Raw genomic sequence first — 23330 nt, forward strand, 5'->3', positions numbered from 1 at the left:
AACTTAATACAGATTAAAGTGATAGAAAGTGTTGATAACCATTTTAAAAAAGAATACTAATATAAAACAAATTTCTCATATTTACTAAATGCTAGAATTTTAGATTCCATACTAAGGATAATCCCTGGATACTTAAAATGCTGAGACAAAATTAGGACAGTGAAAACGTCTTAAGAACAAAGAATGAAAATAAAATTTTAAAACATAACAAAGCAATGAGGATTCTTAAAATCATTTAAAATTACAAATGATAAACAACTCTAATTCCATTAAATGGCTCACTGGAGATAGAACTAGAACCTGGTATCCAGATTTGTTTTAAAGCACGAAAGCCTTCAGAGGCTGGTGGCTCTTCCTTTCAACTCTTTAACTGGTAAGCTGATACTTTGTTTCCTGAACTACTTCTTTTTTTCTTTTTTTACTTTTTTAGTGCATATTTACATTACTTGTGTGGAACTGGTACATTTACATGACGTGTCTGAATTTCTTCGTTTCGTTCCCTTTCCCTCCTCTCCGTCCCTCTTCCTCTATCTCTTGATCTCCTTTCCATTTGAGAAGGATCTATTACTCTTCTTCTTTCTATGGTCTTTTATGTTTTTTATAATGTGGGTTTCTTATATAAAAGAAACCATGCAGTATTTAAGCTTGTGTGTCTGGCTTCCTAAAAACTAGTTTTTCAAGTAGCAAGGTCTCTAAACATCAAGGTTTGAACACCTTCAGCTCAGAGCTTCCAGATTTTTTTACTTCACCTTGTTCCTTGTTTTTGAGAATTTTTCACAGGTGGAGGCAAATCAAAACAGAACTTGAGTCCAACACTTTGTCCTAATAGTCTATGTATGATGTTAACTTACACCTCAGTATCTGATAGTATAGTCACATTATCCTCCTACTGTTCATCTTATCTATGGTCATTTTATGATCTATTATCCATTCTCCTCTGCCCTAGCTGAAGTGTGTCTCAGCTAAGTCTTTAGCTTTCTCAGTATATCCTCTTGTCTCTTGGATATGTCATCTCAGCATTGTGTCAGCTGTGATTTCTGTCCTGAGGAATGCGGTATCTCTAAACATGTTCTGTCTATAACTGCTTTCTTCCGGCACTTTTCTCATCTTCTGGTACCACTTCTGTTCTACACCTAGATTAATTTTTCTGAACAACAGCTCTTTCCCTCAATGAAACAATTTCCTTAGTTTGAAATGAAGATTCTTCATATTCTTATTTAGTTTTCAGCTTTCACTTCTTACTTCAACCAGCTACCTCATCGGATTGATGAAATTACTCATCCTGCCCTGAGAGTAGCTTGCTCTTCACTTCTGCTCTTACGCTCAGGATTTCTGTCCTCTTTCGCACCCACGCATTCTCCTTCACAGTTGCTGCCCAAGAACATCCTCATATCGCTTCCATCTTTGTAAAGCCTTCCTAAGTAACTTCAGGCCTTGGTGATCTTTCTTCTTTAATAACCATATTGCCTATCTTTTATGTAAAGATTCTAAATTCATTAGCTGGAGCAGAGCCTTCTTAACCATGGTGCAGGTCCTAGCACTGCAAAAAGAAAAAGAAAAATAGTACACAAATATTCATACAGCATTATTCATAACAGCTAGAAAGTAAAGGCAGAACCGGGTACAGTAATTCACATGAGGCTGCTTGAGAGGCTGAGGCAAGAAGATCCCTTGAGTTTAGAAGTTTGAGCCCAGCTGTACAACATAACAAGGCTCCATTTCAAAAAGGAAGAAAAGTCCTAAACTCCTTTAAAGTAAGGATTGCATCATACCTAAAATTATTAAAATAGTCCTTCTAATGTTCTGATTATTTGTAAAAGGGAAAAAAAAATTATCTTTATGACTTCATATCTTTATCTTGATGACTAACTGAAGAAGGCACTAATAATAAAAAGGGGCAATACTAAAATATATTCAGTCTTAAAACTTTTATTAGGTGGATCTTTATGGCTTTTAGAAAGACTGTTGTAACATTAAACTCTCCAGTAATAAAGTAAGTAGAATGCAGTGTACAACACTGATAAGTGCTTTGAACTCCTTTGTCATTTCATTTGTAAAGCAGTAAAGTGAGAAAATGTATTTTGAAAATCCATCTTGAATATGTGAGAAGACTGAAGAAGCCTAAACAAAATTGAACAACGGGGCTAAATTTTGCCGTGTTCTCCTGGGTTGCATGAGTTATTTGGAAGTGTGGTAGATTTACTGAATAAATCCTCTTCAACAAGGCCTTGTAGCATCATAGGCTCTGTGTATAATGAAGTAAAAACACAGGTATAATTAAATTTCTAAAGTCAAATATAATTGACACCTAGGTATGAGTTATTTCTGTTGCTACATAGTAAGGTTACCCCATAATGTAGTAGCTTGAAAAAACTGGATTATTTATTATCTCACAGTTTCTGCAGATCAAGAATTCAGGACCAGTTTAACTGGGCCATTCTAAGACAGAGTCTTCATAAGTTACATTCAAGATGTCAACTGTGGTTGCAGTCATCTGGAGGCTTCAACTGGTCCTAAGGGTCTGCTTCCAAATTCACTCACATAGTTGTTGCCAGGACCTCTCAGATCATCACCTCAGCCTTCTAACATAGACAAGCTATGTTTATTGTCGCCTCTGTTACACTGTTTGAGGAAATCATTGATACACGTTGCACACAAGGGAAAGGGAATTAAGCTTCACCTTTTGAATAAAGACTGTAGAAAGAATTTGTGGATGTCTTTGTGAAACCCTCAAAATTAAGTAAAGCAAGCCTGAAGTCCCTCCAGGATTATCAGACTATAGTTGTTGCTTTGATGACTGTTGTCCCATTTCAGAATGATAGACTTAACACTTCTATTCCAGCACTGACTATAAATGGGAAGTATGCTTCATATTCTTTTTATATGCCAACTCCCAATTCAAGACAGGCAATTTGGGGCTGGGGATTTAGCTCAGCGGCACAGCGCCTGCCTGCAAGTGCAAGGTCGTGAGTTCAATTCCTGGTACCGGAGAAAAACCAAAAAAATAAAAGACAGGCAACTCACAAAGAAACAGCATCACGTTCGGAAAATGTATTTAATCATTTGATTGAACCTGTTTTTCTCTCACTATTTTGTTCATTAAACCAATATCCTTAGGTGTCAAACATATTATGTTACGTCTTTGTGTTACCACAGGTTATTGCTTACAACTCAGAAGGTAAAAGTAATCCAAGTGAAGTAGTAGAATTTACTACCTGCCCAGATAAACCAGGAGTACCTGTAAAGCCTTCAGTTAAAGGAAAAATACACTCCCACAGTTTTAAAATAACTTGGGGTAAGATATTATGAATTCGTATATTATTGTATTTGATTAAACTAGTTCAAATATAAAAATATTTTTTAAGAGATTTAAGAGCAATCTGGATGGGCTAGGCTTGTGCAGTGATCACCTTTAGCTAGATATTTACTATATCTATACTTAGAAAAGGAAAAGAGAAATACGAAACTACTACCTTAAAGTTCAAATTCTTATTTTATGGATATAAAATATCCTGATTGCTTCTGTATTAACATGGTTTTCAGCCATGCTTAGACAATGGTTCTTGTAAAGATTATCCAGCAGTGTTGGGCCAGCCTACAGGAGGAAAGACCAAACTCAGAAAAGGGTGTTCATTTAGAAGAAAGCAACACTAATCTACACAACTTCTGAATTTTGTGTTTTCTTACAGAAAGCTTTATCATGAGCTCAGTAATTCTAGTTAATCCACCAAGTTAATGTAATTACATCTGATTTTTTTTTTTAAGGTATACAGCATAATCTCCTATTTTGGTGGCAGTTTTTCTAGAAAAGTGTTAATTATGGGTAATAATATATTTTGCTGCTGGGTGTGGTGGCACACGCCAGTAATCCCAATACTCAGGAGGTTGAGGCAGGATTGTCCCAAGTTCGAGGCCAGCCTGGGCTATATAGTAAGTTCAAGGCCAGTTGAACTGCACAGCAAAAACCATGTCTCAAAAAGAAATTCTGTTTTGTTTTTGTCTTTGTTTTTGTTTTTCTAAACAATTTGTTAGTCCAATAAGAAACGTGAGAGTGATTCACTGAGGATCTTTTTTGTGGAAAGCTGTACAGCTATAAATACTAAGTTCAGATTTGATACAAGAACTGGACATCCACTATGAGATACTGAGCAGAGGCCACATTGCATAAAATGAAAGAAAATCAACTTGCAGTCAGAGTTTTCTAGTTTATCCTCTCACGAGAATGAAAATCAATTATTTTTCATTTAAAACAAACATTGATTGAGCAACTGCTTGTATACTAGTTAATGGTAAAGCAAAGATCATACAGTCTTTGAAACTTGATCCCTGCCTAAAGAAGTCAGATCAATAAAAAGACTTTGTGGTAATTATAAAGTATCCACAAATCTTGAACACCTTAGAATCTAAAGTGACTGGGATTTTGTGCTGCCATTAAAAATTGGTATAAAGAGCCCAATTTATAAACATGGAGAAAACAGTGCAGGTGATTCTTTTTTCTTTTTATATAGCCTTAGTTTGGTGTTCTGTTTGCTAGCGTTTTCTATCCTTTTTACATTGTATATACTATGCCTAATGTCTCTTTCATTTCTTTGAGTAGATCCACCAAAAGACAATGGAGGGGCACCCATCAATAAGTATGTAGTGGAGATGGCAGAAGGATCTAATGGTGAGAATAGCTATTTGACAGATTTATTTTAGTTCACTCTTATTATTTCAGTATATTCTTCATGATTTTACACTTTGTCTTTCCTCTTTTCATTTGCTATCACAAAAGGTATTTACTGTGGGCTGTCCGTGATTTTTTTGTTTTTTTTTATTTGTTTACAGCAGTTAAGATTTTGCCTATTGTAACCTCCAGAAATACAGGGAATTAAATGTCAGACTGTTGTATGCCTACCTATATTTACATTTTTTTTTTTTTTTACATTTTTTTTCTTCATTTGTTTACATTGCTTGGACCCAGATACCCAGGCTAAGTTGTTATATAACTCTGAAGTCTCCTAAAGGTCAGTTTATTCAGTTAGATTTATACCTAAATGTACCAGAGAAAAATTATCTTCTAAAATTTAACTCAATTCATATTCATTTTAGTGAGAAGATGACAAGTGAATTTTATGCTTGAGTATCACATTTAATGATTTTTTTATTTCTGTGAAATGACATTTCCTGGAAAAAATAACAATGTCTTTTAATTAAAACTGAACTTCCTATGATATTGGCTGTCTCCACTCTGTTTGTTATAATGTTATTACTGGACCAGTAAACACATTTAAAATGCTTAATTAAAAGCAAATTATCAGTCTAAGCCAAAGTCTTTATGAAGTTACAAAGATATTTCACTTCAACAAAGCCATGCAGACTTGTCTAAGAAGCTGCACACATAAGATTAGATCATTTCCAGGAAACATGTAACAAGCTAGAATTATTTCTGACAAATTATATAAACACTTATTTAGTGAAGCTAGGATACCTGCCATATCCATGATACCAAAACATTAAACATTACCTTACAGCTGATTGAACACAATTCTTCACCTTACAGGAAATAAATGGGATATGATATACAGTGGCGCTACTAGGGAACATCTTTGTGATCGACTGAATCCAGGCTGTTCCTACCGTTTACGAGTTTACTGCATCAGTGATGGAGGACAGAGTGCGGTAATACTTATTTATAGATGATGATGATGATAATGATGATGGTGATGTTGTTGTTGTTGTTAAAGTTTGGCCAGGTTGGGCAGGATCTCCAAATGCCACCTTCCAATACTAAAATATGTCTGCAAATATAGAAAAGTACTTTCTGAAACTTGAGTGGATAAAGTTATAGTTACCAGAATATTCTAATATGATATTTTGTTCATACTATACTGTGACTGTCTCTTCTCATTGGTGTTCAGCCTTGAAAAAAACCAAATACACGCGCACACACACACACACACTCACAAAACAATAGAGGAAATTTTATAAAGACAAGTTTTAGGATGCTGCTTAATAACCATATCAACATACCAGAAAGAAACAGAAATAAAATACTTGTATACAGATTTCCTGTTCCATAAATTATATGTCAGGAGAAACCATAAAATATCAGTTACTGTTTAAACACAAATTAAAATGTTTACTTATTTCAGAAAAATTGGCCCTTATTTTATTATTAGAGAGGTATATGACCAAAAGTGTCTTCAAATGTACCATTCACTGACTACATATATATTTACAGTGATCTGGAGAAATGTTTTTTTAATAGGAGTGATTGCTTTTTTTAATAAATTTAACCAAGGGTGATTTCTTAGAACACTTATAATTATTTTTCTAATAGAATTTAATGCAATGAAAATACTTTTTCAAAATTTATTACAAGCATTTTGTTGAAAATGCCAGTACGGTGATACTCCATGTGAGTCCTGCTAAACCATCTTATAATCTAGTTGCATCATTGTCTCCAGTAAGAACAATCTCCCCAAAACTGGAGTATATATACCTCAGTGGCCTAGTGTATGTGAGTGAGACCCTGAGGTTGATCCCAGGATTGTAAAAAAGATAAAAAGAAAATCTTTCTGGATTTCAGAAATGTATATACATTCACACAAAATCCTATTCTAATATAGCATTATAGCATTCTTACAAAGGATACCTTTTTGAGTAAAATAATGAACAAATACTTTATTATTGATTATAAAGAATATGAACTATAAACCTTAATAAAAAATAGGTAAGAAATACGGCACTGAATTTGTCTGTTTTTAAGTGATTATCTTTTAAAATACAGATAAAATACTTTAAATATATATGTTATATATACCATATATATAATATATGATATATATGGCATAAAAATTAAAAGCAGTAACAAATACCTAAAAGGTATTGAGTACCTGGAGAAGCTTATCAGATATTAAAATTATTTTTAGGTGGAAGGAAAAAAGAAAAGTTTTCTTCTTAATAAAAAAAACTAGCATTTAGGTTAAAAGTTCAGGAACCAAGTGTCTAACCCTCCTCCAAAACAAGGCAGCCAGCATTTATTGAATGTTAAAATGTCCCTCTTCGGGTTCCCTTTGGACAAAATAAAATACTGCCTATTAAGTTGTATTGGGTGGGGTTTTTTAATTACGGAAAGGAAAGAAAGGGTTTGAGGGTTCATTTTTCAGTAACTTTCTTTATACATCATGGTTGTATATGTCTTTGTCTATAAGAATTTGTGTTTTAATGACAATTAGGTTTTAATTTTATTCAGAATTTCATTCCTTTTATTAATAGTCGAGTACAAACAGTTACAAGTTATTAGTAGTCTTTGTGTTCATACTATTTTCCTTTACCAAAAGCAGTATGATGACTTGGTTTGGGACTGTTTTGTTTTTTGTTTTATTTTGTTTTCTTTTTGTTCCGGCAGGTCTCTGAATCCTTACTCGTGCAGACTCCAGCTGTGCCTCCCGGCCCATGCCTCCCTCCCAGAGTACAGGGGAGACCCAAAGCAAAAGAAATACAGTTACGATGGGGTAATTTCCAAATATCTTGGTAATAAATCATCATTAACTTAGCACTAAAAATGTTCATCACTTTTACCTGCATAAATCTTTGCACCATAGGCCCCCCGCTGATTGATGGTGGATCACTCATTTCCTGTTATAGCATCGAAATGTGTCCTGCAGAAAAAGATGAGCCCAGAGAAGTTTACCAAGGCTCTGAAGTGGAATGTACAGTGAGCAGCCTTCTCCCTGGAAAGATGTACAGCTTCAGACTGCGTGCAGCTAACAAAATGGGGGTGAGGAGACCGTGCTGACGGAGTGATAATCACAGTGGTGGTTCCATTCAACACATATCATGCCCACTGTTTGGCCATTTTGCTTCCCACATGTGCCTCCAAATTTTATGATTTTTAATAATTGAAAAGTAAAACGTCAGTATCTCTTACAATTTGTTAGGGAATCTTAGTATTTTCAAGTTTCATTTAGAATTTGTGACTTTAAACTTCCATCATGCTAAATGTTTCAGGCAGCGTTAGTAAGGTTTACTTAATCAATGACCTGACTGTGTGCAGCATTTACTTCCAAGTGGAAACCAGTTGTGATTCCTATTTTGCAAAAGGGGAGAAAACTTACATTTTTAAGCATTTCTGGTTTTGTGTGGATTATTTTTAAAATATTTATATATCCATACAGTTCAATAAAATGGGCAAAAAAAAAGTGATATCTTCATTTTACAATGAAGTTTACAGTTAAACTAGAGCTCAGAAAAGCCTTGATGATTGTCTTGGTTACTTTTCTCTCATCGCTGAGACAAAATACCTGATGCCCAAAATTAAGGAAGGGAAGATTTATTTAGCTCACAGGTTTCAGTCCATACTTGGCTTGCTCCAAGGCAAAGCGGCACCTGGCACAGAGCACCCATTCATGGAGGCGGAAGACAGTCAAAGCAATAAGAGCAAAAGGGAGACGTGGCAGCAAGCAGCCTCTTTCTCTCTCTTATATATACAAACTACCCGCCCCAGGGTGGATGTAGCACTCACACTCATAATCCCAGTGTTGGATCGTGAATCAGTCATGAACTCTAAAAGCCCACCCCATGACTGCATGAGCCCTTGGGAGGACATCCAGACACGAACCGTACCACCCATAATCACACAACATACTAAGTGATAGAGTAAGCCCTAGGGTCGTCAGGCTCCAGAGCCAAAGTCCTTCCCACTCAACTATGACACTTCTCATCTCTTTATAAAGGCAGTGTCTCTAATAGCAAAGCACTAATTTCTTAATCTCCAATGAATATTCTATAATTAAAACTTTACAAAATTAAACTGACAAGTGCTATTATTTCAGATTTTAAAGAACTATACAATAGTTAATATCCTATCTCCAGCTGAGTTTGGGTTTATATCTGTAAAATTTTAAAAACTTCTATGGCAAATATACTGTGGGCAGCCCTTCTTTCTTTCTATGTGAGTCATCATGTTATGAGCTTCACAAGCTGTAGTACATAATGGCATCTTTTATACTGATGTCCTAATTCATATTTTCAGGCTTGCTATAAATGTGTCAGGCTTGCTTTCTGTATATCCAAAGAATATAGCGTGCATGTTTTTTACCCTTCTGGAGTTAATCCAAACTTTCAGGTGTAATTTGTGCCTACCATGTCTCATGCCTTTAATTGGTATCCATTTCTTCATTCCTCACATAATTTCTTTTTATTCCACCCTCTTTTTATTCTACAAAAACCAGTGCATGAAAGGAATAGGAGGAGAAGGTGTAGTAAATGAAACTTAAAAATTCTCCTCTCGGGGGCTGGGGATTTAGCTCAGCGGCACAGCGCCTGCCCAGCAAGTGCAAGGTCGTGAGTTCGATCCCCGGTACCGGAAAAAAAAAAAAAATTCTCCTTTACTTCCAAGATTTTTACTTTCTGTGAATGCTTATAGAATTTTAACTAAATTGATCTTGAAGGATGGGGAAGATGGACTTATATTTATTAGTGAATATTTAATATAGAATTCTGTGTAATCAGTGACCAAATAAGTGTGAAAAATGAAAACTCTGATTATGCTTCTTTTTCTAGTTTGGACCCTTTTCAGAAAAATGTGATATTACTACAGCCCCTGGACCACCAGATCAATGTAAGCCCCCTCAAGTGACATGCAGATCTGCAACTTGTGCACAAGTGAATTGGGAGGTATTGTACTTTCTGCTAATTTAAGTTACTTTCCTAAGGGATTGGAATAGTTTATAGAGAAAAATAAAGATACTGCTCATTTTGCCTTCTCAATTATTACACAGAGAGTAAGCCTTAATTAAATTCATGTAGTAAATAGTTGTACTTCCTCTGTAAAGAATTTGAATAAGATATAGTAGTATTTCAAGTATTTGGACTTTACTTCATATGTGCTTTGTATTTTTATGAAAGGTTTTTTTCTCAGTACTGAGATTTTTCGGCAACTGGTGAACTTAATGCTCAGAAGAAGCATTCATAGAAATTAGTGTAATACCACTTCTGTTATGTTTATCATCTACAATTTATTTTTTGTACAGTAATAATAATAGTTATATTTTCCATTTCCTTTGAAGTTGAACAAGGAAAATGTCACTGCATGGTTTCATTTTTAATGGAATTATTTTGAAGTATATTTACCTTAAAACACACCTTTCTAAAGTGATTCTTAGTCATATTTCTTTGAATTCAAAACAAAGTTGTATTTTTGACCAGTCTTAAATTTAAAAGCAATCCAGTTTTGAATATGCTCGAGGAAAGAACATTTTTGCCCAAATGTCAATATCAAGATTAAAAACTTTATCCTTTTCTTAACTTAAAGATTCCTTTGAGTAATGGAACTGATGTCACTGAATATCGATTGGAGTGGGGAGGAGTTGAAGGAAGTATGCAGATATGTTACTGTGGGCCTGGCCTCAGTTATGAAATAAAAGGGCTTTCACCAGCAACTACCTATTATTGCAGAGTCCAGGTAAAAGTGATCAGTGTATACTCTGCCCAGAATTCTGTTTTCTTTGCAATTTCCTGGTCGCGTCTTTGTTAACTTGGGGGCTTTGTTAATTTCCAGGCCCTGAGTGTTGTGGGTGCAGGCCCTTTCAGTGAAGTAGCAGCCTGTGTGACCCCACCATCGGTTCCTGGCATTGTGACTTGTCTTCAAGAAATAAGTGATGATGATGATGTAGAAAATCCCCATTATTCGCCTTCTACATGCCTCGCAATAAGATGGGAAAAGCCTTGTGACCATGGTTCAGAAATCCTTGCCTACAGCATAGACTTTGGAGATAAACAGCCCTTGACAGTTGGAAAGATTTCAAGCTATATCATAGACAATTTGCAGCCAGATACAACATACAGGTACGCTCTACAAAAACTATGTAAATTTTTACCTAGACCAGAGAAACACGTTAAATAAAATAATCATAAACTAATTTTTCCTTTTTTTAATGTGGCACTTAGAATACGAATTCAGGCCTTGAATAGCCTTGGAGCTGGTCCTTTCAGCCATATGATAAAATTAAAAACTAAGCCCCTCCCTCCTGATCCACCTCGTCTGGAATGTGTTGCCTTTAACCACCAGAACCTTAAGCTGAAATGGGGAGAAGGAAGCCCAAAGACACTGTCAACCGATTCTATTCAGTACCACCTTCAGATGGAGGATAAGAATGGAAGGTAGGATTTTTTGCTTGCTTTTTTATATAGTTTTTTTTTAATTTTAAGTACATAAGTTTTTTTAAACTATAGAAATAAGTAAGTTAGCAAAAAAGCTAAGACTGCCATAAGAAATCATTTTTAAATATGCTGTTTTCAAAATACAAAGTATAACCTTCCTGTTTATGATTGGGATGCTAAGGAGAAAAATTAAGTGGGCTATTTTTTGGTTCTCCTTTTAAACCTATTTACTGTAAGTGATTATAGTAAATTATTTACAGTGAATGATTCTGATTTGCCTAAGGCTCAGAGATCCTTAAGGACAGGGATTACATCTTATTCTCCCAGGGTCCACACACAGGACTGCACACTGAACAAGCACAATTCCGTTCCTTATTGGTAGTTCTGTTAGACTGTATGATTCATTATCCAGTCTTCTTGCTGTACTTCCTCTCGTTCAGGTTCTTATCTATTCCTCTTTTACATTTTCATGTACATAATATGTTTCCCATATACCACGCTGTATACTGACCTCCTAAATGATACACTCCAATTACAGTGTCACTCACAATATTTGTAACATTAATTGTTCAGAGCCAGGTACGGTGGTACATTCCTGTAATCCCTGCTCTTGAGAGGCTGAAACAGGAGGATTGCCTCAAATTTGAGGGCAGCTTGGGCAGCACAGTAAGATCAAGGCCAGCCTGAATTATATAGCGAGATCCTGCCTCAAAGAAAAACAATTTCAAATATCAGTGTAGGGCACTTTATTCATATTATATCCCATTTAAACAATCCCATCCATTCTCCACAGTTGTTAATATTCTACTGTTTAAATTTTTGAATTTTACTTTTTTTTTCTTTTTTTGAGACAAGGTCTGGCTCTATAGCTCAGACTGGCCTTGAACTCACTGTGTAGCCCAGCCTGGTCTTGAATCTGTAATGATCCTCCTGTTTTAGCCTCTTGAGTGCTGGGATCTCGAGAGTATATGCCCAGATACAATTTTACTTTTCTACTTTTTATTCGGTGCATGAGAATTTTGCCTCTCTGATGGATTTAGAATACTAGTAACAGTTTTTCCCAAGGTTAACTTTGTTTTTGTATGGAATAGTCGTGGTATTTATACATAAATATTCTTTATCATTAGTAACATGTGAGCATTCATTATTCATTTCCCATTGTCTAAAAATTTTTAAAACAGCCGGTCAAAAATATTGGGAAACTGGCTGGAGGTGGTAGGCCAATGTGAGCTACATAGTGAGTTCAGAGACACCCTCACCTACACAGTCAGACCTTGTCTCAAAAAACTGGAAATCATTCAACATACGGATAACGTACTAGAAGAAATGTATATAATGTAACCCTTCTATCAGAAATCCAGGTGGGTGGCAAACACCTGTAAAATCAGCTATCTGAGAGGCTGAAGCAGAGGATTGGCAAGTCAAAAGTCAGCCTGGGCAATTTTTCAAGACCTGTCTCAAAATAAAAGGTCTTGGAATGTACCTCAGTGGTAGAATGCTTGCCTAACAGACATGAGGGCCCTGGGTTCAATCTCTGCTGTGACAAAAAACAAACAACAATAACAAACATTGTGCCAGTTCACACAGATAATTTGAGATTAAATCTTTGATAGTTCTACGTGAAGCTGTAGAAAACCTCACTAAAATTATGCCTGGGAATTAAGAATTACCTTTTTTCCAAATAAAGACAAAATTAAAATAGAAGCAATCTCATAGCTCATCTCCATGCTATAGAGGACAAAATTATATGGATATGAAGTTAATTGGAAATAATTCATGAGGACAATCATGATGTTCTGGTGCTCTAAAAATATATATCTTAGGAGATAGCAGTCAGGAACAAAGCTGGACCAGATGTCTGAGAAGAAACAGTTAATGGTGATTAAACACGAAACTTAGCAACAGACTTTCAGGAAGCCAGGTCAGATTAGGAAATCTACCATATCAGTAATACTCATCATCTGTTGAAAAACTTGGATATATTTGGCATTAAATTTTTAGAATAATTTCTTATCCCTAATAAACTCAACTGTACTTTTTAATATTTTGAGAACACTTTTTATAAGATAAGATTTTATTTAATAGTTATTTCTATTTTAGGTTTGTTTCCTTGTATAGAGGACCATGTCATACATACAAAGTACAAAGGCTTAGTGAATCAACATCTTATAAATTCTGTATTCAAGCATGTAATGAAGCCGGGGAAGGTCCCCTTTCCCAAGAATATATTTTCACTACTCCAAAATCTGTCCCAGCTGCCTTGAAAGGTAAGTTATACATCCATCCTGCAGTTATTTCCTTTAATAATAAATTAATTTCAAATATATTTTCATAAATTGCTTTATTTACTTTTATTAACTTTTATAGATAAGCCCACCTACTGGGATTTTCGCTCAATAATAAAAGCTGTTTTATCTAGTACATTGATACACAAAACCTGATCTGAGTACAAGTTATGATCTTTTTAATAAACTAACATAAAAAGATTAAATTGAATAAATAGGTTGAGTAGCCGGACATAATCCCAGCACTTGGGAGGCTGAGGCAGGAGGATCGTTGCAAGTTCAAGACCAGCCTGGGCTACAGAGTGAGCTCAAGGCCAGCCTGAACTGCATAGCGAGACCCTATCACAAAAAGACCAAAAAAAAAAAAAAAAAAAGAATAAATAGGCTGTATTTATAATAGGATCATTTGCTATTCTTGCTATCATAAACTAATTTCTAAATATTTTTTAAGTCATTATTATTGGAGTCCAGCAGGAAAGTGAGGTCTTTCACTGAGTGAAACAAATATTTAGTTAACTTGAATTTTTCATTTAAATTTATGCACAAATATGTACACATATGTGTATATACATGTATGTATGTAATTTCAGAGTCATCTTTATTTTAAAATGACCCTGGTAAGGATTGCATTTTGTCTGAGCTGGGGAGGTAGCTCAGTGGTAGAGTACTTGCCTAGCATGTACAAACAAGGCTCTGAATTCAATCCCGAGTACCACCAAAAAAAAGGATTGCATTTTGTATATTTAGCCGAAAAGACTTAAGTTTACTAGACCATGAGGATTAATTACACAGACTTCTAGAACAGTGTTTTGGATCAGGTATTTGACTGTATCATTTGTTAAGCAGATCCAGGATCAGCAAGATTTTTCTTGACTAGTCATTCTAGTAATGAGTGTCAGGTACTCTTCTGTTCTCTCATCCAATTTAGTGTCTAAGCCTTAGGAAGATTATTGCTTTTAACTCATTTGTATATAGATTTCAAAATTTTACTGCTGTTTATTTTTAAGTTTATAACTGGGTTTTAGAGAAGTGATTTTTTTTTTTTTTTACTATAACAAGTATCTGTGATGTGCCACATTAAAATGTCAAAAGGAACAGAACTTATTTATTATATTTGTTTCCTGTAGCTCCCAAAATAGAGAAAATAAATGATCACATTTGTGAAATTACATGGGAATGTTTACAGCCGATGAAAGGTGATCCAGTTATTTACAGTCTTCAAGCTATGGTAGGAAAAGATTCAGAATTCAAACAGGTATGTGTCAAGATGCAATTTTGTCAATATATACTTTTACCCTTCTTTCATTTTTATTTAGTTTTAGAGCAAGATTTGACCATCTTTTTACTTTTCTAATTCAAAAACATTTGTTCAGGACATAATGTATTCCAAATATCTCAGGATTCAAAATCGTATTAAGTATATACTATACTGGAACATATCAGTCATTCAACAAGTGTTCCTTGAACTCTTTGTTAGGATATAGCAGTGAACAAAAAGTCTTTACTGCCATGAAGCTTGCATTCTAGTAGGGAAAACAAGAAAACACATTAGAAAGCAAACATCTCAACATACGGTATGGCAGAGTATATTAAGTGCATTAGAGAAAAAATTAAACTCTGGTAAAAGATACAGAGCACTGGAAGGAGATATACCCAAAGGAAGTGATATGGTGTGAAAAGTATTCTGAAAAGATACCCCACAGCTGAAGCATACTTGTTAAATTTGATCCACAATAAGGAAGCTAATATGAGTGGGACACAGAGAGACCCTAGAGCACTGTTGATGAAGTCAGGTAATTAATGGTAGCCAACATGTACCACTGATAGAAAATAAAGATCCACCAATATCTGGCCTCCTCTACTATGTACTCCATTTCTGAACTTTACTAAGTCAACTTCATGTTGCTGGTTCCCGTAATCACTTCAGCCCCTAAAGACATAGTAAAATGACACTTTGAGAAAATGAACAATAAGGAAGCCAAGCTGATGTGGAGATCATGTAGACACAATGTTGGCGAACCTTTTAGAGCTTTCAGTGATACAAACAGCCTGCTGTGGTACACATGCCATAGGTTCCCACGGCTGATGATAAAACTAGTTCATTACAGCTTTACTGCATGTGAAATCAGAATGCAATAGAGGATTTTGACCAGAATAGTCAACGTAATTAGACACAATGTCATTTTGGTTATAGTGTTAAAACTAAAATGAGACAGACAGGTGCAGAAGCACAGAGATCAGTAAGGAGACTTTTATTACAATAGTGATAGTCATACTATAGTGCTTAACTACAAGGCACAGTTATTATTATGAGAGTCTAGAAGTATCACCTTCCTGGAAGAGATATTTCAAAGATAGCTTCCTGATAGATAATGAATTAACAAAGTGAGGAGTTGTCAATGTTTGTTATAAAAACGTGTGACTCAGTACGTGTAAGCATTCCATCTGATTTCCCCTTTTTGCTGTTAACTTTATTTTGGAAGACTTTTAAATTGTTGTTTCTGTTGTGTCTTGTATTTTTCCACTAGAAAATCAGTCATTCATCTGTTTTATTCCAGCTTTGTGCTATTTTAGTTATTAATAAAAGAATTTTTACATGCATTTTTCTTCAAAATTATATAGAAATGTAGTACCTTAACTAAAATTATGAAATTCCCAGTGAAATTATATGTAGCATATTATTGTTTTTCTTTATTAAGCCATCTCTAAATTGACATAATTAAATTTGAAATACAATTTATAGATAAGCAACTTCCTTCCAAGGAGGAAGCAAAATTAATACTAAAGAAAATTTAATTCTGTTATATTTAAAGGAAATAGGGTAGTGTATGAATTTTAATAAGTTTATGTCACTACATGAAACAGCCATGCTAATTCTAATTTAACTTAAAAGCTAAATTGCGTGGTGGTACATGCCTGTAATCCTAGCACTTAGAAGGCTGAAGCGGGAGGATTACCAAGACTTAAAGGCACACATGGGCTCCATAGTGAATTGAAGATCATCCTGAACTACATAATGAGACCCTGTCTAAAAGGGAAAAAAGTAAATTAGTTTTACCATCACTTACAGTAAGTTTAGATTATAAGTAATAAACTTAAAATATTGATTGCATTTCATACTATATATGCTCATCTAAATTCTTCACTATTTTTAAAATCCTAAAATTTACTGACAAGTTATATTCCAAAAGTTTGAAGGCCACTTATTTAAGAATTCAGTTTCTTTCATGGAATTTGTGAAAAATAAATTACAATTTACTTGATATTCAGCACACATTAAGTAACATGTATAAAGAGTTATAAGGAAGCTACATTATTAAGTTACTCTTCTAACTTCAAGAAGCCTGTTTAGGATCTTATCAAGCAAGCAGAAATTTTATAATGGTGACGTTTTGTATAGCCATCTAAAAGCTCATAATAAAGACAGACTTGCTTTATGAAGAGTAATGCTTAACTCCAGCTTTAGTTTGGAACATTTTGCAAAAGGAGTGTCACTTATGTAAGTCTTTAAGGGCTATAGTACTCAAGGAAACAGGGTCTAGCCACTGTGACGTCAGTAAGGTTCCATGCGTGAAGCACACAGTGGAAGAGGCCAGGTATTAATAGGTCTTTACTCTCTGGCAGTAGGAACTACTGGTATTTTTAAGAAGGTAAAATTGTTTTTAAACTGATAGTTTCTAACAACCCTAGGCTCATTCAGTTGTTTGATCTACACGATGGAGGAAAGATAGTCTCCTTAATAAATGGCGCTGGGAAAATTGAATACCCACATGCAGAAGACTGAATTTAGAGCCATATATCTCACCATGTGCTAAATTCAAATCAAAACGGATCAAAGAGCTAAATGTTAAAGCAGAAACACTTACTCTGCTGGAAGATAAAGTAAAACTCCTGAAGATACAGGTGCAAGCAAGGGCTTTCTTGCTAAACAGTGGCACAAGAAATAATACCAAGAGACAACAAATGGGATCATACCATATTAAAAGACTTCTGCACAGTAAAGGAAACAACGAACCAAGTGAAGAGACATCCTGCAGAATGGGAAAATTTTTTTGCTAGCTATTCTTTGGGCAGAGGACTAACACCTAGAATCTATAAAGAACTCAAAAAAATTAGACCCTTCAGAATAAAAGACCCAGTCAAAATATAGGCAACTAAAATGAATAGACAGTTCTTAGAAGTGCAGATGGCCAGTAAGTACATGAAAAAATATTTGACATTGTTTGCCATTAGAGAAATGCAAATTAAAACAGCACTGAAATTCCATCTCGCTCCAGAAAGAATGGGTGTCATCAAGAAATCAGATAATAACAAATGTAACAAGGCTGTAGGGAAAAAGAACCCTTCTATACTGTTGGTGGGAATGTAAACTAGTGTAACCACTATGGAAATCAGTACGGATATTCCTCAGAAAACTAAAACTAAAAATTCCATTTGACCCAACCATTCCCCTTCTAGATAGCCTCCTGAAAGAGTTGAAGACATCATGTTACAGGGATGCATGCATACGCATGTTTACAGCAGCACAATCCATAATAGCTAAAACTTGGAAAGGGCCTATATGCCCACCAATGGACGGATAAAGAAAATGTGGTGTTTACAGTATACAATTAACTACTACTCTGCCCTAAAGATGGATAAATGTGAGGCATTCGTGGGTAAATGGATGCACCCTGAGACCATAATAAGTGAAATAAGTCCCACAAGCTTACATATCATATGATTTTTCTTATTTGAGAAAAACAAAATATAAAGAGCACAATGATAGGTAACAGGAAGTAGGCAGATCTTTTCCAAATGGGAAAGGGACCACTAGATGGAGGCAGGGAGAGAGGGAAAGAAGATGGGAGAGGGGGAAGAATCAAAAGAAAAAAGGGAAATAAAGCTTTGCAAGTGAGAAGGGAACAAAGAGATGGAGCAGGAAGAAATGATGGGTAAGCCACAAGAAAAAAATTAGAATTTGTTATGTACATGTACCAACTCCCCATGATAAATGTAATCATTGTATACTGCAAACATACTAATAAAAAACAACTAAAATGGATAGTTTCTAGACTAGCCTATAAAAACTATGTTCCAGCAACTAAGAGTCATCTGAAAGCAAATTAGCCTGATGGCAATAAGCACTTAGGATTCTTAGCCTTTGGAACAGCTTATTTCTATGCTTTCTTACCTTTCTTCATCCCTCTTTCATCAGTCAGTGGCTTTGTCCAGATCTTACGTCTTGTCCACAGTAGCACTTCATCTAGAACTACCTCCACTCTCCAAAACTTGCTTCCCCTCTGACTCCCCTTCCTCTTTCACGCACACCCTAATTCCCGTATGCGCTGTATACCTAACCTCTCTAGGTACAAGGAGGAAGATTTGTACAAGTCAGGTGTCTGCTGCCTCTTTGAGCCTCTCAGAAGTGTATACATCTTTAAAAGCAAGTGCTTTCAAACCAAAACACGTATTTTAAATGGTGTAACAACAGGACATAGAGAATCCAGCTGGGCTCTGACACACAAAATGAGACAGATCATCTTTGCTTCTTTGGGAACAAACCAGTTTGTAAAAATTTAGATTTATAATACAGATACAATTGAAGCATCTAAAAGAACTTGTAAGAATGCTAGCCTAAGTATCTATTGATCTGACTTGTCCCCCACCAGCTGGCTGGAAGAAGTCCACTGGGAAGGGAGCCTTGTTTTTTTCTTTTTTGAAAATAACAGGATAGGGGTTGGGGATTTAGCTCAGCGGCAAAGCGCCTGCCTGGCAAGCACAAGGTTGTGAGTTCAATTCCTGGTACTGGAAGAAAATTTTTTAAAAAACCAAAAAAATAAAATAACATGATAGGGCTCGTTAATGAGAATAGTAACTACCAATAGTAACATGCACATACTGCATGCTGGACACTGTGCTAAGCACTTTAACAAGTGTGAGTTCCTCTCGTTCTCAAATTAGCATACAAGTTAACTACAGTTATGCCTGTTGTTCTGAGGTAATTGAGTATGAAGTGATAGAGCAGAGCTGGAGCCCCAGTTTAGGTATGTCTCTATATTCACTAGTGTACTTCCTTCTTAATAAATCTATGACACTCCATTCTTTAAATTTCTCTTCTGAGGCATAGTAGAGGAGTTAGGTCTAAAGATCCTAGTCTGGGGACTACAGCTAGGATCCTAGTCAGGATCCTAGCTGGGACTACAGCTCAGCAGCATAAGCACTTGCCTGGCAAGCCTGAGGTCATGAGTTCAATTCCCGGTACCAAAAAGATAAAAAAAATAAAGATCCTAGTCTGTGGATGCTAAGTGATCTCTCTTCTCTAAATCTTACTAAGTGACTTGCTCTAGAAAAGTTGCCTTATTGCTTCATTCAACAAAATGTTTAAAATTGTATAAGAACTTGGTGTCTTCTCACATTCGAGGAAAGAAAGGAAATGCCTGAGAGCTGATTTTTTGTTCTCTTACTGCTTTGGAGCACATCCTCTTTACTCGTTAACTTGCCTATAAGCTCTGAGGGCAGGTCACGCATTTTCACTTCTCAAGTTTCTCCCACCCATATGTAGCAGACAGACAAGTACTTTAATGAATAGGTATTTCTTAAATGTCACCAAAAGGATAAAATCAATGATATTCCCTAGCTTTCACTAAAAATAATTCTGAAAAGAGTCAGTATTAACACATTTTATCCAGCCTTCCCACACAACTCTTCCTTCTAATATTTTTAACAGGTTTACAAAGGTCCCGACTCTTCATTCCGGTTTTCCAGCCTTCAGCTGAACTGTGAGTATCGATTCCGCGTGTGTGCCATTCGCCAGTGCCAAGACCCTGTGGGGCACCAGGACCTAGTTGGTCCCTACAGCACTACAGTGCTTTTCATCTCTCAGAGGACAGAACTGCCCGCCAGCACCAACAGAGTCACAGTGGAAAGCACCCGGACCCGGCGCACCCTTAGTGACGAGCAGTGTGCCGCCGTCATCCTTGTACTGTTTGCATTCTTTTCCATTTTGATTGCCTTTATCATTCAGTACTTTGTAATCAAGTGAAAATATAACTTTATTTTTAACACTGTATTACATTTTATTTTGTCATGTACTAAAATTATTTCTGTATTGCTTTTACAAAAACAGTGGCATTTAGCACTGGCATTTAGACTATATAGCACATCATTTTTGTTATTTTCAGTGATTATACATATTGTTAGGTAGAGAGGCTGACACTTTATTAGAATGCAAGCCACAGAAATACCAATTCTGGGAGGATTTTTTGGTTTTTGGAGGGGTTTTGTTTTGTTTTGGTTTTGGTGGGAGCTTTTTATTTTTTATTTTTTTGTTTTTTTGACATGCCTTCTTGTAGAACAAACTTTCTAAGAGGCAACAATTTATAACTGATATTTTGACCAGTCAGCATGAGTGTAACAGTGATGATCTGATGTTTGTTTTAAAGATTATTATCAACCGAAATTTTCAGAATGACCAGAATTTACACTAACATGCTATGTAAAAATGTTAAAGTCTGATGCTGTGAAAGCAATCTAGTGCTGTATTTCTACCTCCTCATTTGTCTTAATTATTTGGTAAGTGGGATTATGATGAATAACTGGAGGGGCTTAGCAAACAAACTGGATGAGAGAATATGTGTGAAAAAAGGAAGTTTCTTGTTTGATAAATGTGGAGTTCTTCATTACAAGTATATCTTCATGAATTCACGGATAAGTCACTTGAGAAAGCACAGGCAGTTCATACAGCCTAAAAATACTTAATGTTTACTCAAAAAGTACCTCTGCAGGTCTTGAGAACATGGAAAGGAACAGGACTTTTAGATCGTAACTTTTAAAATTTAATCATAACACACTCTGAATTTCAAAACTATTTGGCTTCTGTTTTGTGCGCCTTCGAAATGTGCATTTGTATAAGGGCATATACTTACTTACGTAGCATATATATAAACTACCCATACCAAGTGTAGGAATATATATACACACTCCATCTCTCTGGTGTAAGCTAATTTTGAAGGACTCCCATAAGTTTTGCTGCTGTTCCCATAACTACTGCCATCACCATCAGAATTCATAATCAAACCTAACCTTTTTGTTTGGGGCACCAAATCTGAAGACAAAATAAATTTGCACCAATAAACTTCAAGCTGCTTTCTTGAAAAACTAATGTTTAATGTATAATGTCTGTTTGGATACTGTTCCAAATTGTTGATTGCATGTGGTTAATGTTGCATTAGAGCACTTTGCAATTGCATAATTCATTAATGTTTTGTGAACTTGGCATTTGTGAGTTACTGGATGATCAGATTGAATTTTTGTCAAGTATCACATTGTACATCTTGCCTAGATGTTGATGACTGCCAGTAATAATAGTTCTTGTTTTATCACATCTGTTACCTGTAAAACACCTGTAACTAGCTTTTTTAATTTATTATTTGAATTTTAGGATAGCGAATCACTAATTTTTAGTTGCTGAGATTAGCATTTTAGTGATTACTAAGCACTTCTGTCTGTCTTTGAAAAAAGGAACGTATGTTTTGTGCTTTGAAGATCTCTGAAGAATTTCTCTTATAATAGAATGGGCATGTATTGTAATTGTTTTATGTCAAATGATCTGTGCTGTAGAAAAAAAAATCATTAACCTTTGTTCAAAAAAGAAATGGATAAACTTGGCCTTTCTGAGTGGTAAGAATGATCTGTCACTATAATATACTGTATGTTTACATTTTATTTAAATTTAATCTCTTACATATAGAATGATAATCTTCCCCCAAAAATTGTGATTGTTTTCTAGAAACTTCTTAAAAGTGCCACATTTGGCAGTACAAATGAGTTTGAGTGTAAGAGCCCAGAGATTTCTATATAGTTGAATGTCTAAAATGGTAAAATGTGCCACTGTGACAAGTTACAGTGGCTTATGTTTTTCATAGTAATTCAAATGAACTCCTATTTTTGATAGTAAATGTCATTTAATTGTGTACTTGCCATTTGAGCCTCACTGCAAGATGAATGCAGGTGAGAAAACAATTTTTAATGTAATCTTGATTTTACCTCATATACTGTACATTCCAAAAACTCTAAACTTTTTAAAGATTATAGATACACTACCAAACGTATCACCTTAAAATTGTATAAGGTTGGACTTCATACAAATGAAAAATGTAGTATCATAAGAATACACAAACTATGTAGCAAAGGTATCTTTAAAATCAATGGAAAATAAAAGTTGTATCATTCTTTTTTGAGATATGTTTATTGTATTCATATACATTTCATTGTTTGCTGCATGTTTGAGAAAATAAGGTCTCCCCTCTTCCAGTGGGCTTAAAATAATTTTCCTAGTAGTGTCCAAGTTTTCAACATAAGAGGACCCATATTCATTATATAAGATAGAGCAAAGGAGACTAAAGAATGAAGGTAGAAGTTTTATCCCAGTAACTTAATTTTGTGCAATTCATTAACTATCTTGCTTTACATACATAGAGAATAAAGTGAGCTAAACTTCCTATTGGGAAGGAGAATCTGGGGATGATGGCACATGACTCTAGTCCAAGCTATTCAAGAGACTGAGGCAAGAGGACCTGGGGAGTTCAAGGATAGCCTAGGCAATATAAGGAAACCCCATCCCTAAATAAAGAAGTTTACTCAGTGCGAAGAAAACCCCTGACCTCTCCTTCCTTTCCTGCATCCCTCACCCATTTCATAGCACCTTCCTTCTCCCAACTCCTCGGCCCAGGGCTTTCCTTTTATTAAAAGTACAGTACTGGCAGGTCTGCCTTCCCTCTCGCTCATCTCCCCTCAAAATTTCTGTCCCATGGATCTTCTCTTGGGGATTCATTGCTTTTAAAATCCAAGCGGATCTCCAATTGCCACAAACGCAACTACCACATGATAAAGTTTAAAATTTTGGGCAAGGGAAGG

General features: G+C 35.3%; 1 protein-coding gene across 4 annotated transcripts in view; it reads left to right on the top strand.

Moving 5' to 3' along the window:
* The window catches only part of Fndc3a (fibronectin type III domain containing 3A), a 143286-nt gene extending 120630 nt beyond the window's left edge, over nt 1-22656 (top strand). For all 4 annotated transcript variants that reach the window (XM_005387570.2, XM_005387571.2, XM_005387573.2 and 1 more), the window contains 12 exons: nt 3157-3295; nt 4598-4666; nt 5543-5661; nt 7394-7499; nt 7590-7765; nt 9550-9663; nt 10301-10450; nt 10547-10833; nt 10936-11148; nt 13249-13415; nt 14561-14688; nt 20143-22656. In XM_005387570.2, coding sequence (XP_005387627.1) covers nt 3157-3295; nt 4598-4666; nt 5543-5661; nt 7394-7499; nt 7590-7765; nt 9550-9663; nt 10301-10450; nt 10547-10833; nt 10936-11148; nt 13249-13415; nt 14561-14688; nt 20143-20457 — 1983 coding nt within the window. In that variant the 3' untranslated portion in view covers nt 20458-22656. The remainder of the gene's footprint in view (nt 1-3156; nt 3296-4597; nt 4667-5542; nt 5662-7393; nt 7500-7589; nt 7766-9549; nt 9664-10300; nt 10451-10546; nt 10834-10935; nt 11149-13248; nt 13416-14560; nt 14689-20142) is intronic.
* The last annotated feature ends 674 nt before the right edge of the window (nt 22657-23330 follow it).

Source organism: Chinchilla lanigera, unplaced genomic scaffold, assembly GCF_000276665.1.
Source record: "Chinchilla lanigera isolate Chin_1 unplaced genomic scaffold, ChiLan1.0 scaffold00030, whole genome shotgun sequence".
Taxonomy (NCBI): Eukaryota; Metazoa; Chordata; class Mammalia; order Rodentia; family Chinchillidae; genus Chinchilla; species Chinchilla lanigera.